A 15,249-nucleotide genomic window follows, 5' to 3' on the forward strand; every position below is an offset into this window, starting at 1 on the left:
TCTTGACCCTGTGAACTGTGAACTAGTATTATCGGGCCTCGTGTAGGAGGGTTTGCAGTGCTGCGGCTAACATCATGATTCTCACAATCGCAATTTAGAGCTTTCATTAGATTACTTTGTTGTCTTCCTTTGTGGAAATCATATTTAGACCTAAGGTGATGAGCTGCATAACAAGTTATCAATCTAATGAGAGACTGGATTGGACCAGGTGGTACTAAATTGTTGCCATGATGGTCAACTACACCCCTCTAGAGTCTTCAGCATCATATCGTAAATGTTTTCTGTTTTTGATAGTTGGCTATTTTTAGTTAAGATTTTCCGTCAGGGAGGACCCGGGTTCAAATCCGGCCTCGCCTGTGTGTAGTTTGCATGTTCTCAGTGTGCTTGCGTGGGTTTTCTCCAGGTACTCCGGTTTCCTCCCACCTTCCAAAAACATGCATTGTAGATTAATTGAAGACTCTAAATTGCCCATAGGTGTGAATGTGAGTGCGAAGGGTTGTTTGTTTATATGTGGCCTGTGATTGGCTGGCGACCAGTTCAGGGTGTACCCCGCCTCTCGCCCGAAGATAGCTGGGATAGGCTCCAGTACGCCCGCAACCCTTCTAGGGATAAGCTTTACGGAAAATGAAGGAATGGATAATTATGAGAGATACAATTTAATAAAAACTTGCTTGAAAAAACACAAAATCTTGCAAATTCACCAAGGATGGCAGCGCTAAGAAGTTTCTATTCTTTCTTAAGTGAGCTCATATACACACATGAACAGGCACTTATTATCTGCCTCATGCAACTGGTGCCCCCCCCCCCCCCCCCCCAATCCCTTCAACCCTTCTTGCTTTGTCTTGCAGCAACCTTCTAATACAATATCAGAGAGAAACAGAAGCGAGGTCTACTTTCTTATCCCCGCAATAAACCGAAACATTATTTGAGGTTATAATTACCATAAATAAGTTGTAAGTGCAAAGGAGTATAGTCTTCAAGCAGTTAAGTCTCTCTCTCTCTCTCTCTTTCTCTTTCTGTGTAAAAACATTTGAATTTTGAAATATGTATTTAATTATTAAAACCAATATTTTTTTCCTTCTTTCCAGTGAGTTCATCTTTCCTGAACACCAGTGTTACACCAGTCGCCTATACAAGCTTTATTGATCAGAAGAACCATTCCATTTTGTCAGCGGATCCTCACCAAGCTTCTAAGCCGTCCCCTTCTCCCAGCTCTGAGCCCGCCCCAAATGGAAGCCTTACCCACTGGGGTGACCTGAACAGGAGTCTGACTTTTGCATGGGAGCTGCATGTCTACGGGTCAGCAAGCCTTTTCCTGCTCTTGTTTGCCGGATCTGCTCTCGGGCTCATGTTGTCCCCGAGTTCAAACTGTCCTCATCGGGGGGCTCTTGCTCTCGCCAATGCCCTGTTGTTTCTAGTTGGAGGACTTAGAGCATCTCTTTTTCTGATTGATCCCTATGGGACACAGAAGATCCTTCCTCATTCGGCAGTTGCAGCCATTTACAACTTGCCACTACACTTGCTGGTGTGGACGCAGGCTGCCTTGGCCCTGCTGGCCTTGAGGGTGGCTGGAGTGACAGTTTTACCTTCAACGTTGGAGCGTCCTCCCCTGGTGGCTGTATTGGCTGTGCTGCAGTGCACTCTGCTGCTGGCTGCAGATCTGCTTTCGCCAGCCCTGTCGCCTGTGGTGCCTGTCACCCTGCAGGTTCTCTCCCTGTGCTGGGGTCTGGGTCTCTGTCTAGGATTCCTCTTCTATCTGTTTCCACATATACGATGCCCTCCCATTCCTCACCCTGGAATCGCCGACGAAGCCAGGAGAAAGGGTTGGACGGGGAGCAGGAGGGAACGGGTGATTTTTGGAAAGGTGCTGGCAGTTTGTGCCGTTGTTGGAGCGCTGTGCTGTGGGCTACATATTCATGCCACCCTTTGGCTCTATGGACTTCTAGGGGACTGGATGAGCTTCAATTGGGGCTGGTGGCTAGTTCATTTCTGGGACAGACTCCTGGAGCTGACCTGGGGATTATGCCTCCTTTTCTTGGCTTCATGGGTGTTCTGGAGGCCTCAGTGTTGCAGAGGAAGCGATGACGGGAGAGCAGGAGATGGAAGAACAGCAGGAGACATGCCATCCCCTGGCCAATCTGGAGGCTCCTCTCATAGGCACACGTGCTGGTCAAAGATAGTTCAGAGTCTGACAGGGAAACCTTGCAGAAAATCTGATAGTAGCGGAGTTGGAGGAGGAGGTCAAGCAGAGATGCCAAACAATTGGGCTGGCCAAGAACGTTCTGGAGTTGACATCACAAAGAGTCTTATCAGGAACCATAATCATGATCAAACAGCTGCCCAACCGCAGTGCGTCAAAGACAGCAACCGAGTATGCAACCACAGGGGCACTTCTGCAGAGCGTGGTATATCTGACGGCTCAGCAGGTTCACTGCTCAGACTCCAGGCACTAGGACTGACACCACAGCGCTCAGTCAGTGGAAGTCTGGATCCGGATAGGGACACGTCTCTCTCTATGTGTGAGTTTGATCTCCGGCCCCCATCTCCCATTAACCTCACCCGCAGCATCGATGAAGCGCTGCACCGAGAGCACCTGCTCGAAGGTGGTAGCTTGTTCCATTCTTTTAACCAAAATTCGCAATCCCTCTCCCCTGGATCAGGAGTCAGTCCGGGGCCTTGGCTGCGCAGGAACAGTGACCCTCAGTTTTCTGAGAGCAGTGAGGCGCCTACTGAGTCCTCCATGCCTCTGGGGGGCAGCATTCTCAGCAGTGTGCCCAGCAGGCAGGTGACTGCTCCACCCACACCGTCCCACCAGGGTCACAGGTGGGCCGGTAACGAGGCAGGAAACGTCCCCTCGTCGGTGTCCTGCCCCGTCTCACTTCACCCCTCTAGAACATCAACGGGACATCTGGGGGAGGATGGAGTTGATGACACACGACCTTTCATCACACCAGACTCTGACCGGGGTCGGGGGAGGGCTGCAAGGCCCGTCGGTTCACGCAGTTACCTGGAGGTCAGCCGACATGACGACTCTGCCAGTGTGAGCAGTGAAATTATTGACTTATGAACCAAGTCTTACACATGAGAACCAAGGACCTGCACACATCAAAATTTGTCAGCTACAAAGAAAAACAATCATTTGAATTGTAACTATAAAACATCCATCCATGCATCCAATTTCTCTAGTGCTTGTTCTCACTTGGGTAACTGGTGAACTGGAGGCTATCCCAGCTGGTTGGTCGCCAGCCATTTGCAAGGGATATATAAAAAAAACAAGCATTCACACTCACACCTATAGGCAATTTAGAGTCTTCAATAAACCGAAAGTATGTTTGTAGAATGTGGGCGAAAACCCACATCAACACGGGAAGACCAAAAAAAGTCTACATAGGAAGGCTGGAGCAGAGATTCAAACCCCGGACCTCAGAACTGTGAGGCAGAGTTGCTAACCACTAGCTCACCGTGCTATCAAACTATAAAAGAGAGTCACCTACAGCGGTGCCGTGAAATACAAATGTAATTTGTTCCGTGACTATGCTCGTATCTCAAAACAGATATCTCAGATATCAAATCTTTCCCCATTGAAATGGATAGAAATGCATTTAATCTGTTCCAGCCCCCACAGAAAACACCCAAAATTTCTTCTGGCCATGTCTTTTCATCAGAAAAATTGCATTCAACAGTATTGTACTATATAAAAACACACAGTAGGCCTCATAACATTTGCTCTCCACATAACCTGAAAACACAGAAAATGCAAGCACAAAACACAACTTTTCCCTTTTCTTCTTTCTTCTTCTTCTGTGGAGTCTATTGGGACTTAGCAAACCACATTACAGCCACCAAATGACATTGTCCTTCCATTGCAAGGAAACCAAACACAGGTGTGTGTGTGTGCATGTGTATGTATATGTATGTGTATATATATATATATATATATATATATATATATATATATATATATATATATATATATATATACACACATGCATACATACACACATATACATACACACACATGAGGACAGGCCCATAACAGAGCCGTTAGGAACCACCCCTGGGGCCTTGCCACCGAGGAGCTTTTTAACCACCTTGCCCAGAGATAGGAGAACCCACCTCAGAGACCCCAGACTCTGCTTCCTCATGGGAAGGCGTGTCGGTGGAATTGAGGAGGTTTTCGAAGTATTCTCCCCACCGCCTCACAACGTCCCGAATCGAAGTCAGCAGTGCCCCATCCTCACTATACACAGTGTTGATGGTGCACTGCTTCCCCCTCTTGAGCCGCCGGATGATGAACCAGAATTTCCTCGAAGCCATTTGGAACTCCTCACCGAACTCCTCCCACGTCCGAGTTTTTGCCTCACCGACCACCAAAGCTGAATTCCGCTTGGCCAGCCGGTATCCATCAGCTGCCTCAGGAGTCCCACAGGCCAAAAAGGCCCGATAGGACTCCTTCTTCAGCTCGACGGCAGCCCTCACCGCTGGTGTCCACCAACGGGTTTGGGGATTTCCGCCACGACTGGCACCAACTACCTTACGGCCACAGCTCCGGTCGGCCGCCTCGGCAATGGAGGCGCGGAACATGGTCCACTCTGACTCAATATCCCCCGCCTCCCCCGAGACGTGGGTAAAGTTCTGGCAGAGGTGGGAGTTGAAACACCTTCAGACAGGGGATTCTGCCAGACATTCCCAGCAGACCCTCACAATACGTTTGGGCCTGCCAGGTCAGATCGGCATCTTCCCCCACCATCGGAGCCAACTCACTACCAGGTGGTGATCAGTTGACAGCTCCGCCCCTCTCTTCACCCGGGTGTCCAAGACATGCTGCTGAAAGTCCGATGACATGACCACAAAGTCGATCATCGAACTGCGACCTAAGATGTCCTGTTGCCAAGTGCACGTATGGACACCCTTATGCTTGAACATGGTGTTCGTTATGGACAATCCGTAGTGAGCACAGAAGTCCAATAACAGAACACCACTCTGGTTCTGATCGGGGGGGGGGGGGGGGGCTGTTCCTCCCAATCACGCGCTTCCAGGTCTCACAGACATTGCCCACGTGAGCATTGAAGTCCCCCAGCAGAACGATGGAGTACCCAGCATGAGCGCTCCCCAACACCCCCTCCAAGGACTCCAAAAAGGGTGGGTACTCTGAACTGGTGTTTGGTGCATAGGCATGTGGGGGTCTGTTGGGTCATAAAACCAGTCAGTATCTGGTGTGGTTTGGTGCATAGGCACAAACACCAGTCAGGACCCGTCCTCCCACCCGAAGGCGGAGGGAGGCTACCCTCTCGTCCACCGGGGTGAACCCCAATGTACACGCGCCGAGTATACCCGCACCTGCTCAGCGCCTCTCACCATGGGCAACTCCAGAGTGGAAGAGCGTCCAACCCCTCTCAAGAGGACTGGTAGCAGAGCCCAAGCCGTGTGTGGAGGCGAGCCCGACTATATCTAGTCGGAACTTCTCAACCTCACACACCTGCTCAGGCTCCTTCCCTGCCAGAGAGGTGACATGCCAGGCCCATAGAACCAGTTTCTATAGCCGGGGATCGGATCGCCAAGGTCCCCGCCTTCAGCCACCGCCCAGCTCACACTGCACCCGACCCCTAGGCCCCCTTCCACAGGCGGTGAGCCCACGGGAAGGGGGACTAACGTTACCCTTTCTGACTGTGCCCGGCCACCAGGCACTGTCCTTCGAGCAGCACCTCCAGGCCTGGCTCCAGAGGGGGGCCCCGGTGACCCACGTCCGGGCAAGGGAAACTTATGTCCATTTATTTTGTTCGTCATAGGGGGTTTTGGAGCCGTGCTTTGTCTGGTCCCTCACCTAGGACCTGTTTGCCATGGGTGACCCTACCAGGGGTGTGAAGCCCCAGACAACTTAGCTCCTAGGATCATTGGGACACACAAACCCCTCCACCACGATAAGGTTACGGCTCAAGGAGGGGGATATATATATATAACAAAAACAATATAAAAACAACACTTTTGTTTTTGCTCCCATTTTTCATGGGCTAGACTCTAAGATCCAAAACTTTTTCTACATACACAAAAGGCCATTTCCCTCAAATATTGTTCACAAACCTGTCTAAATCTGTGTTAGTGAGCATTTCTCCTTTGTCGAGATAATCCATCCAACCTCACAGGTGTGGCATATCAAGATGCTGATTAGACAGCATGATTATTGCACAAGTGTACCTTAGGCTGGCAGCAATAAAAGGCCACTCTGAAATTTGCAGTTTTGCTTTATTGTGGGGGTCTGTTGGGTCATAAAACCAGTCAGTATCTGGTGTGACCACCATTTGCCTCACGCAGTGCAACACATCTCCTTCGCATAGAGTTGATCAGGTTGTTGATTGTGGCCTGTGGAATTTTGGTCCACTCCTGTTCAATGGATGTGCGAAGTTGCTGGATATTGGCAGGAACTCAATCGAAAGGGTTTTTTTGCTGACTGTGCCATATTGTTATTTTGATGGAAGGCCTTTCTCAGCTGCGCTAAGGATTGAAATAACACGCAGGTCTTGCAAAAGCAGTTAGATTTCCTTTTTATTTTGCTGGATATTGGCAGGAACTGAAGTCGTTTACAATGACGAACTCCAGTCAGGTCGAGACACCGATGAGGACGACGAGCATGCAGATGAGCTTCCCTGAGACAGTTTCTGACAGTTTGTGCAGAGATTCTTTGGTTATGCAAACCGATTGTTGCAGCAGCTGTCCGGGTGGCTGGTCTCAAACGATCTTGGAGGTGAACATGCTGGATGTGGAGGTCCTGTGCTGGTGTGGTTACACGTGGTCTGCGGTTGTGAGGCCGGTTGGATGTACTGCCAAAATGTCTGAAATGCCTTTGGAGACGGCTTATGGGAGAGAAATGAACATTCAATTCACGGGCAACAGCTCTGGTGGACATTCCTGCAGTCAGCATGCCAATTGCACACTCCCTCAGAACTTGTGACATCTGTGGCATTGTGCTGTGTGATAAAACTGCACATTTCAGAGTGGCCTTTTATTGTGGCCAGCCTATGGCACACCTGTGTAATAATCATGCTGTCTAATCAGCGTCTTGATATGCCACACCTGTGAGGTGGGATGGATTATCTCGCCAAAGGGGAAATGCTCACTAACACAGATTTAGACAGATTTATGAAGAAAAATGGGAGCAAAAACAAAAGGGTTGCATTTATATTTTTTCCTGTATGGAACATGCATACTTTCCACTCCTAAGAATGGTTCCTCAGTGGGTCTCTACTGATTTGTAATGCGTGGCTCATTAAGCTTCCAATTGAAATAGATTTAGATCATCTAATCGTTGTCTGGAAACATTGCTAAATATAATTGTTACGGATGGAAGACAAGCTGTGCTCTTGTAGGTCCCCTAGCTTTTACCTCTGTGTGCATATCAACAATAGTCATTTCATTTCATATGGACCTGGGAATTTTCATTTCAATTTTCCTTTGTCATGTAAAATGTGCCATATATTATTTTGCTTTGTTCTGTGCTGGTAATCGTTCTGTAAACCCACAGCCTATCATCTTGAACATGGTGACTCAACTATTTTTAAGCTCTTAATATGCTACCGCTCTCCTGGCTGCTTTGGAACTGACAACATATAGAAGTAGTAAACAACTACCACAGTTGCATCTGCTATAACAGGTAGAACAGGCAGTACATGCTTACATGCTAATTGTAGACTATTATCATTACTGGGTGATGTCAATGCCGGTGATTGCATTTTAGGTTAGGAATATTGAATTTCAACCTGACACAGGTTTCCAGGACGGAACCAGTCAAAAATATAAAATAATAATCTGGTTTGCCATGAACCCACTAACGCAGCACTTCATTTTTCATCAAAGCACTAGACTGAAGTATTTTACTACTCAAGATAAAAGTATCTTTTGAATATATTATATAGATGCAGCAATGTAAATATTATTATTATTTTTGTTAAATAAAGATATATTTGAAACATAGTCATATTTGTCACTGTGAAAGACAATCGAAAGTGTTTTTTGCTGACTGCGCTGTATTGTTATTTTGATAGAAGGACCTTCTCAGCTGCGCTAAGGATTGAAATATCAAGCAGGTATTGCAAAAATACTTAGATTTCCTTTTTATTTTGCTGGATGAAAACCAAGTATTTTTAATTGAAAATACTCAAAAGTGTACAGAAAGGAGCTTGATTGACCATGTACAATTGGGATGTTGCAACAAAAAACATACATAAAATAAATATATGTTTTAGTTTATTGGAATATTATCATTTCAGGGATGATTTCCGGAAATGGCCAATGCCTTTATTCACGTAACAGATCATGACAAGCTGACATCCAGTTCTTCCAGTGATGCTTAAATTGTTTAGTCTTTTTAGTCCAAGGGTCTTGTGTTGTGGTCTACATTCCAATGGGTTTTTAAGATGTTGCTGTCTTGCTGTTTGCTGTTCTTTTTCTTCCAGACTAGAGTGGAAGCATTAAATGTATTCAGTGTTGCCCACTCTGAAAAGCATATGTGCCATAGAAAATTAATCCATGTGCCCGCCCCAGTGTGTAGTTACATTGCAGACATTCAGTATTAGATCTGTTTATTTGGACTATCTATCATTTGTTCTTTCATTTCGTGGAATTTCATGTCTAGATTCAAATAAAAATTACAACATGAAATGATCACAATCCAATTTTTTCCTGTGTTTGATGATCACTCTCTGTATTGCATCATATTGTTGGTTTTGTTCACAACAGTAAATAAATGTTCTTAACCCAAATGAGTTAATGCCCGAAGGAAGACAATGATGACAAGAAGGAAAATCTGAAAGAGCTTGCTCGTGCAGTCTTGACTAGATATCTTTAGCCGAAGAAAAAAATCCTGGTTTGTTTTCCCGGTCCAAGCCTTAAACTTCAGTGCGAAACTGCAATCCAGGTGACTTGATTTTCTGCTTGTAGTGCTCATCGCACTGTTCACGCTGTGCCACAGTGAAATGATTCTTCCAGTCACCAACTTTCCCTTCAAAAGGCAGAGAGATCAATTCAGATGGCATTCCAATAGATCATGTTACAAATAAAACACTCAGCCATCATATTTGGTACCTTTTCTCATGAAAGGAGACTCCTTCAGATTCATTAAGGGGGCATTGGCAAAGTTGGTCAGTTTGTTGCCTTTCATATTTTCAAATTTCACAGCCTCCATGATGCTTTCTTTCTCCTCAGTTGAGGGAGACACACAAAGGAAACGACACAGCTTGTCAATCTCGCGTCCCAAATTCTGCACACATGAAAGGCTCGGTCAGACATTATCAATACATTTTTTGTTAAATTCACAACATGGCAAACACTGTACTTCTAGGGTTCCAATGGCTTGTCACTGCAATGGTTACGCTTAAAGGTTGTACCCTTGACATAAATATTTTCAATGAAAGAAAGAAATGAATGAGAACACCTTGGACTTCATAATAATCCTCATACGGTGCATTAGTGTGGATGTTACCTATAGGGACAGAAATGGCCTTTTTGACAATATACTGTATGTCCTCATAGTAATCTTTCCGTCTTTGTTTGCACTGAAAGAATTCAAACATTGTACGTATGTCCTAACTTACACATACATCAAATATTGACCTTAACACTGTCGAGTGACATGAGTGCTGTCAGGAACGTGAGTGTGTAGCACTGTCCAGATAACGTTGGTATTAAAGTCATGTTCTTTATACAGTAACAACAGTTGTTTAGTATGTTTTTTTTTACCTGTATGTAGAGTGAAAGTGAGAGTTATCATTTCAAATAAATACAAATAGTCGTAGCAGCAAACTCAACACAAAAGTCATTCATAAAGGTTTACAAAATGAACTTTTCTAGGTCATAGAAATTGAATTTGATTGACAGTTGAGTGGGCGTGGTTTAGGCACTTTCAGGGGAAACGCCCACAACATTTGAGAGCAGAGACAATAGCCTGATTTTTCATGATTTCGAAGCCTCATTTTAGATACTTGCCGATTTGATAGGCTTGGTGAGAACACTTCTCTGTGGTATATGAAATTTATAAGACGGGAATTAATTGTTTAATTAATAAAACATTAATTTTAGAGGGAGTCACTGATGGTGTAGTGGTACACTCGCCTGACTTTGGTGCAGGCAGCGTGGGTTCAGTTCCCACTCAGTGACGGTGTGAATGTGAGTGAGAATGGTTGTCCGTGTCTATATGTGCCCTGCGACTGACTGGCGACCAGTTCAGGGTATAGTCCGCCTTTCGCCCGAAGTCAGCTGGGATAGGCTCCAGCTTCCCGTGACCCTAACCAGGATAAGTGGTGTTGAAAATGGATGGATGGATGGATGGATAATTTTAGAGGGACTTTAAATGTTAAATTATACTCTGAAGGAATGTGTTTTTGCAATGCTTTTGCAAGAAGGTGACTTGCAAACATTTTACCTCAGTCAAATCTTCATAGAATATATAATGTAGATTTGGATACGTTTGCTTCTTCTCCCACCAGCCAACCACATGCTCATGCCAGGCTCCATATGCCACTGAAACCACAACAGTACATTCATAAAGGAGAGCAGGATGGAAGAGCCTTTCGGACAAAAATCATACACTGTTGACACTTTGACTTCACTTTTGCCCTCCATGAATCTTTCCAGAAATCCATCCCAGTCTCCTGGTGCAGGGTGGATGCTGTTCATGCGGCTAAAGTGGAAGTGAGACACTACAACATCCTTAGGGTTTCGAGCAACGTAGATTGTCTGCACAAAGAAGAGTTACAACTGTGTCAACATATCTCTGCATTCAATTCTTCACCTGTCACACTTGTATGCCGACATGGTGCTCTTTTTACCTTACAATTGTGCTCCCAAAATGTCTCTGGTACAAGCTGGACTGGCAGATGAGTTTTAATGAGACGAGGAGTGATCGTTAGCTGGTCTGCCAGGTCTTTTCCTTAATGAAGAAGAGAGCAAATGAGTGACTGTCTTTCACAGCCACAAATATGGCCTCGTGGTCAGGTGAGTGAAGCTATCAATCTATCTCTAGTTCCTTTTCATAATGTTAGGAAACAATAGGCGCCAGGGTACTTCTGGCTAACTGGCTAGCTTCTTGACTATCACTGACTTGAATTTAAAATGATGACAATGTTTGTGGTTGTGTGGCCAAAAATTACGGTGGCCTGGAAGTGCAAAACAATATAACAAATTGTGAAACACTTTGACATTTCAGAAAACAAATTAACAAAAGCCAAAACACTTTGACATTTCAGAAAACACATTAACAAAAGCAGAAACACTTTTATAAAAGACAAAACAAATTACAATTGAGACAACCCGGAAAGGGTGGCACGGTGGCCGACTGGTTAGAGCGTCAGCCTCACAGTTCTGAGGACCCGGGTTCAATACCCGGCCCCGCCTGTGTGCAGTTTGCATGTTCTCCCCGTGCCTGTGTAGGTTTTCTCCGGGCACTCCGGTTTCCTCCCACATCCCAAAAACATGCATGGTAGGTTTGTTGAAGACTCTAAATTGCCCCTAGGTGTGAATGTGAGTGCGAATGGTTGTTTGTTTATTTGTGCCCTGCGATTGGCTGGCAACCAGTTCAGGGTGTACCCCGCCTCCTGCCAAAGATATGACTGGCTGCTGTATCCCTGTAGAACACGCTCTACTGCTTTCAGATAGTAAAAGAAGTATGTGACTTAAGTGTGGCGGCGTTAATCTCAATGCCATTAACCCTGTGCAATGTGGTCGAACCCGGCTGGACCGAACCATCGCATAAAAATAAGAGTTGCCGACGCACCCCCGCGCATTGAGCGATTGTGTATATATAGACTCTCTGAACAGCGAGCCTGTATAGACGTTTGATGATGTATATACAATATATTGTCACATTTCTTAAACCATAAAAGGATAGATTAGGAGTTAAGGAAGAAGCAGGTTGTTAAAGAGAGAGGATGCTGGTGAGAATTCAAGGGAAAGTGTGGATATTTGAAAGGAACCATTCATTTGAATGTACATTCTGGTCACAAACTTCGCTTTTTCATGCACAAACACATTACAGGTTAGGTGAAATGTATTTTCAACGTAGGGGAAAGCTTCTGTGCATTTTGATTGAATGGAAAATGGGACGTTTCTCTTGTCGAGAAAAGGCATGGGATTTCTAAGGATCTTTCCGGGTTGTCTCAATTGTAATTTGTTTCGTCTTTTGTTAAAGTGTTTCGTTTTTGAAATGTAAAAGTGCTTTGGCTTTTGTTAATTTGTTTTCTGAAATGTAAAAGTGTTTCGATTTTTGTTAATTTGTTTTCTGAAATGTAAAAGTGTTTCCCAATTTGTTATATTGTTTTGCACTTGCAGGCCACTGTCAAAAAAAATAGCCCAAAAGGTTAAGGTTTTATTTGATTTCCTTAAAAACATAAAACTATATCCCACGGAACCTGTGGGTGAGGACAATAAAACGAATGGATATTGTAAATAGTTGGACAGAGAAGATTACAAGAATTAATAGGCACTTCTGAGGGGACAGACAGACGGGGAAGTTCAAACCCAACCTCAATCATCGGATTTGGGGAAAGTATTTTCTCACAGATACAGTATGTATAAAGTGTTTGGTTGTGTTGTCTTTGAGTCATTTAGCCAAACATAATTGCTAGCCTGCTGGCTAACGTGAGCTTTAAAGCATGTTATCTATTTCAGTGCCTCACACGGGGCACCCAAAAATAATAATAATTTTGAAACGTCCATTTCAGCATCAACTGAGCAGGTCTGTGCCATTAATCCAAGCAACAGAAATGTCAATTACCGGTAGTTGGCCAGTCCCTCAATGATGATGTTCACTACAATATGTCTGAATTTCCACTTCTATTTTGGAAGCAATTTACCTGTTCAAAGGTAAATTACGGTCAGTGTTCCGTATCACTTTAAAGCAGTTTACCTCACTTAACATCTTTCCGACTGACACTTCACATATTCAAGCTACAGCGGTAGAGAAGAAGGTTAAAATCCTCATTCAAGCCATTTCCCCTGTTTCTCAGTGGTTCTGCCTTGGTCAAATGAAACAGAATGGTTTGTTAACCCTGAAGTATATGTGACGTCATGGTGAAAAGATCTTGAATCTAATCTCGTCTATGTAATTTGGCTTTGATTTATATGACCAACTTGTTATAACCTTTGGGGTGACCAGGGATGCACAGCTCCAGAAATGGTACTCTCAAATACAGAGGGCGGGATGTGTCTTTCTCTGGATACGTCTTTCCAAAGTACAGGCGATCCAAGAGGTAGCAGACCCATGTGGTTCCTGAGGTGAGAAAAAGAAAAGACACTGAGAGCCATTCCAAAGGGGGGAAAAAATATTTTAATGAACAATCAATGCATGAGAAATTAAGATTCATACTTCTGTATATTCTTACCTGATTTAGGATAAGTAGCTATGACAATATCATCCGGTTTGGCCTTGAAGTTCTTTACGTTTTCCCAGTTGTCAGCGAAGTATTTTGTCATGTAGACACCATGGAAGTCAAAGAGTTCTGGTCGAGGTGGCGCCTCCATCTGTTTGAATGCAAAATCAATACTTTTTACTTCTTAAATCATGAGAGGACGGTTTATAACAGTAATTCCAAACCACTGTGCAGTGAGAGATCATCATCCGTGCTCTGGAAAATTATCAAATTTCCCTTTTTTTTTTTTCATTCACTCCCATGAGAATTATTGTTTATTTACAAAAAGTAATGTATTTTTGATCATCTATCATGAAAGTGGTGTATAGTGACGGGCAGAATAATTAAATTCTCTATCACTAAATGCCAGAAAGTTGAATTAACCTCTCAATCCACCTGTTGCTTTTTATACAACAGAATAGCTTTGAGTTAAACCGAACAGGCCCAGATTTCCCACTAAGTACATTTGTAAATAAATTTAGATTAGATCATCATTATTTCAGTATATCTACTTGTTGTTTGGTAGTGTTCTATGACATTATTTTTATATAAAATATATTCCTTGGCTCAGTAAAGAGTGGGACGAAGGTCGGGGAGACTGCCAAGGAGCAAAGAGAAGAGTTCACCTGTCATTGTCCAAAGCATTCACAAACTCAATTGATATGAATGTTTGACTTGTTGTGCATTGCATTTCCAAATAAATAAGTCCCAGAAATTAATAGCGTTACAATGTTTATGATTCCACTCTATTCCTCTTTCGGTGTGGCTCAACATTTAAGTAACCATCAGATTTGAAGGTTTAGTCACAGACTTTCCCAATAAGTGTTATGGTTTACTTGACGAAATATGGGAATGCGCTAAAATTTACAAAACAATTAAGTTTATCTTAACTGGCCGAGAAACCTCCGATCCTAGAATCACCCCTCCTCAAAAATGATCCTTTTAACATCACAGAACCTTGTTTCAAGTTTTCATTACAACTGTATCATGTACACCATGTACAGTTTATTATGTGCCATTTTTCTGGAACCTATATTACCTGTACAGACTGACCAAAATGACCAGGTACCATCAAGTCGTGTTAGAAAGTATTATAGTTGAACTGAAAATTATGAGGAATTTAAATGGCAATGCACCAAATATTCAAGTAAAACCACCACTAAAAGTAAAACATAGTTGTTATATAGAAGCAAAACACACCAAAAAACACAACAATTTCTATTGAGCAATTTAAGTGAGAATAAAGCATAAAGCATGTAACCACTCACACCAAGCTGTCGATCCTCCAAGGTGTAGGTATAAAGTGTGAGTGCTCTTCTGCAAGCAAGATCATGTCAGACAAATTATAGTTGTCACGTCACGTCTTTTTTTTTTTTTTTTTTTTTTTGTAGAATGTCATTTAAACCATCCATCCATTTTATGTACGGTTTATCCTCAACAGTGTCATGGGCGTGCTGGAGCCTATCCCAGCTATCTTCGGCCGGGGTACACCCTGAACTGGTTGCCAGCCAATCGCAGGCCACACAGAAGCAAACAACCATTCACACGCACATTCACACCTACGGGCAATTTAGAGGCTTCGATTAACCTACCACGCATTTTTTGGGATGTGGGAGGAAACCGGAGTACCTGGAGAAAACCCACGTCTGGCACAGGGAGAACATGCAGACTCCACACAGGCGGGGCCGGATTTGAACCCCGGTCCTCAGAACTGTGAGGCAGATGTGCTAACCAGTCGTTTACCGTGCCCCCTCATATAAACCAGTGCATGCAAAATGGTTAAAATTAGGAAACCATTGACTCACGGTCAAAGTAAAGGTATTGGATTAACACAACACGGAGCTTTCAATGA

General features: G+C 44.0%; 2 protein-coding genes across 2 annotated transcripts in view; one reads left to right on the forward strand and one right to left on the reverse strand.

Annotated features, from left to right (window-relative positions):
• Positions 1-8,664, forward strand: part of LOC133480670 (proline-rich transmembrane protein 3) — a 28,245-nt gene extending 19,581 nt beyond the window's left edge. The window contains exon 4 of the mRNA XM_061779120.1: positions 1,089-8,664. Within this exon, the coding sequence (XP_061635104.1) occupies positions 1,089-3,067 (1,979 nt within the window). The 3' untranslated portion in view covers positions 3,068-8,664. The remainder of the gene's footprint in view (positions 1-1,088) is intronic.
• LOC133480675 (cytosolic sulfotransferase 3-like) lies at positions 8,225-14,793 on the reverse strand. The gene is made up of 8 exons (XM_061779132.1): positions 14,666-14,793; positions 13,371-13,509; positions 13,130-13,258; positions 10,821-10,921; positions 10,602-10,728; positions 10,415-10,512; positions 9,079-9,253; positions 8,225-8,995 (listed from the first exon to the last, which is right to left on the reverse strand). The coding sequence occupies exons 2-8, from the start codon at positions 13,507-13,509 to the stop codon at positions 8,883-8,885; spliced, it is 882 nt and encodes a 293-aa protein (XP_061635116.1). The 5' UTR covers positions 14,666-14,793; the 3' UTR covers positions 8,225-8,882.
• Between the last annotated feature and the right edge of the window lie 456 nt (positions 14,794-15,249).

The sequence above is a fragment of the Phyllopteryx taeniolatus genome, chromosome 1 (assembly GCF_024500385.1).
Source record: "Phyllopteryx taeniolatus isolate TA_2022b chromosome 1, UOR_Ptae_1.2, whole genome shotgun sequence".
Taxonomy (NCBI): Eukaryota; Metazoa; Chordata; class Actinopteri; order Syngnathiformes; family Syngnathidae; genus Phyllopteryx; species Phyllopteryx taeniolatus.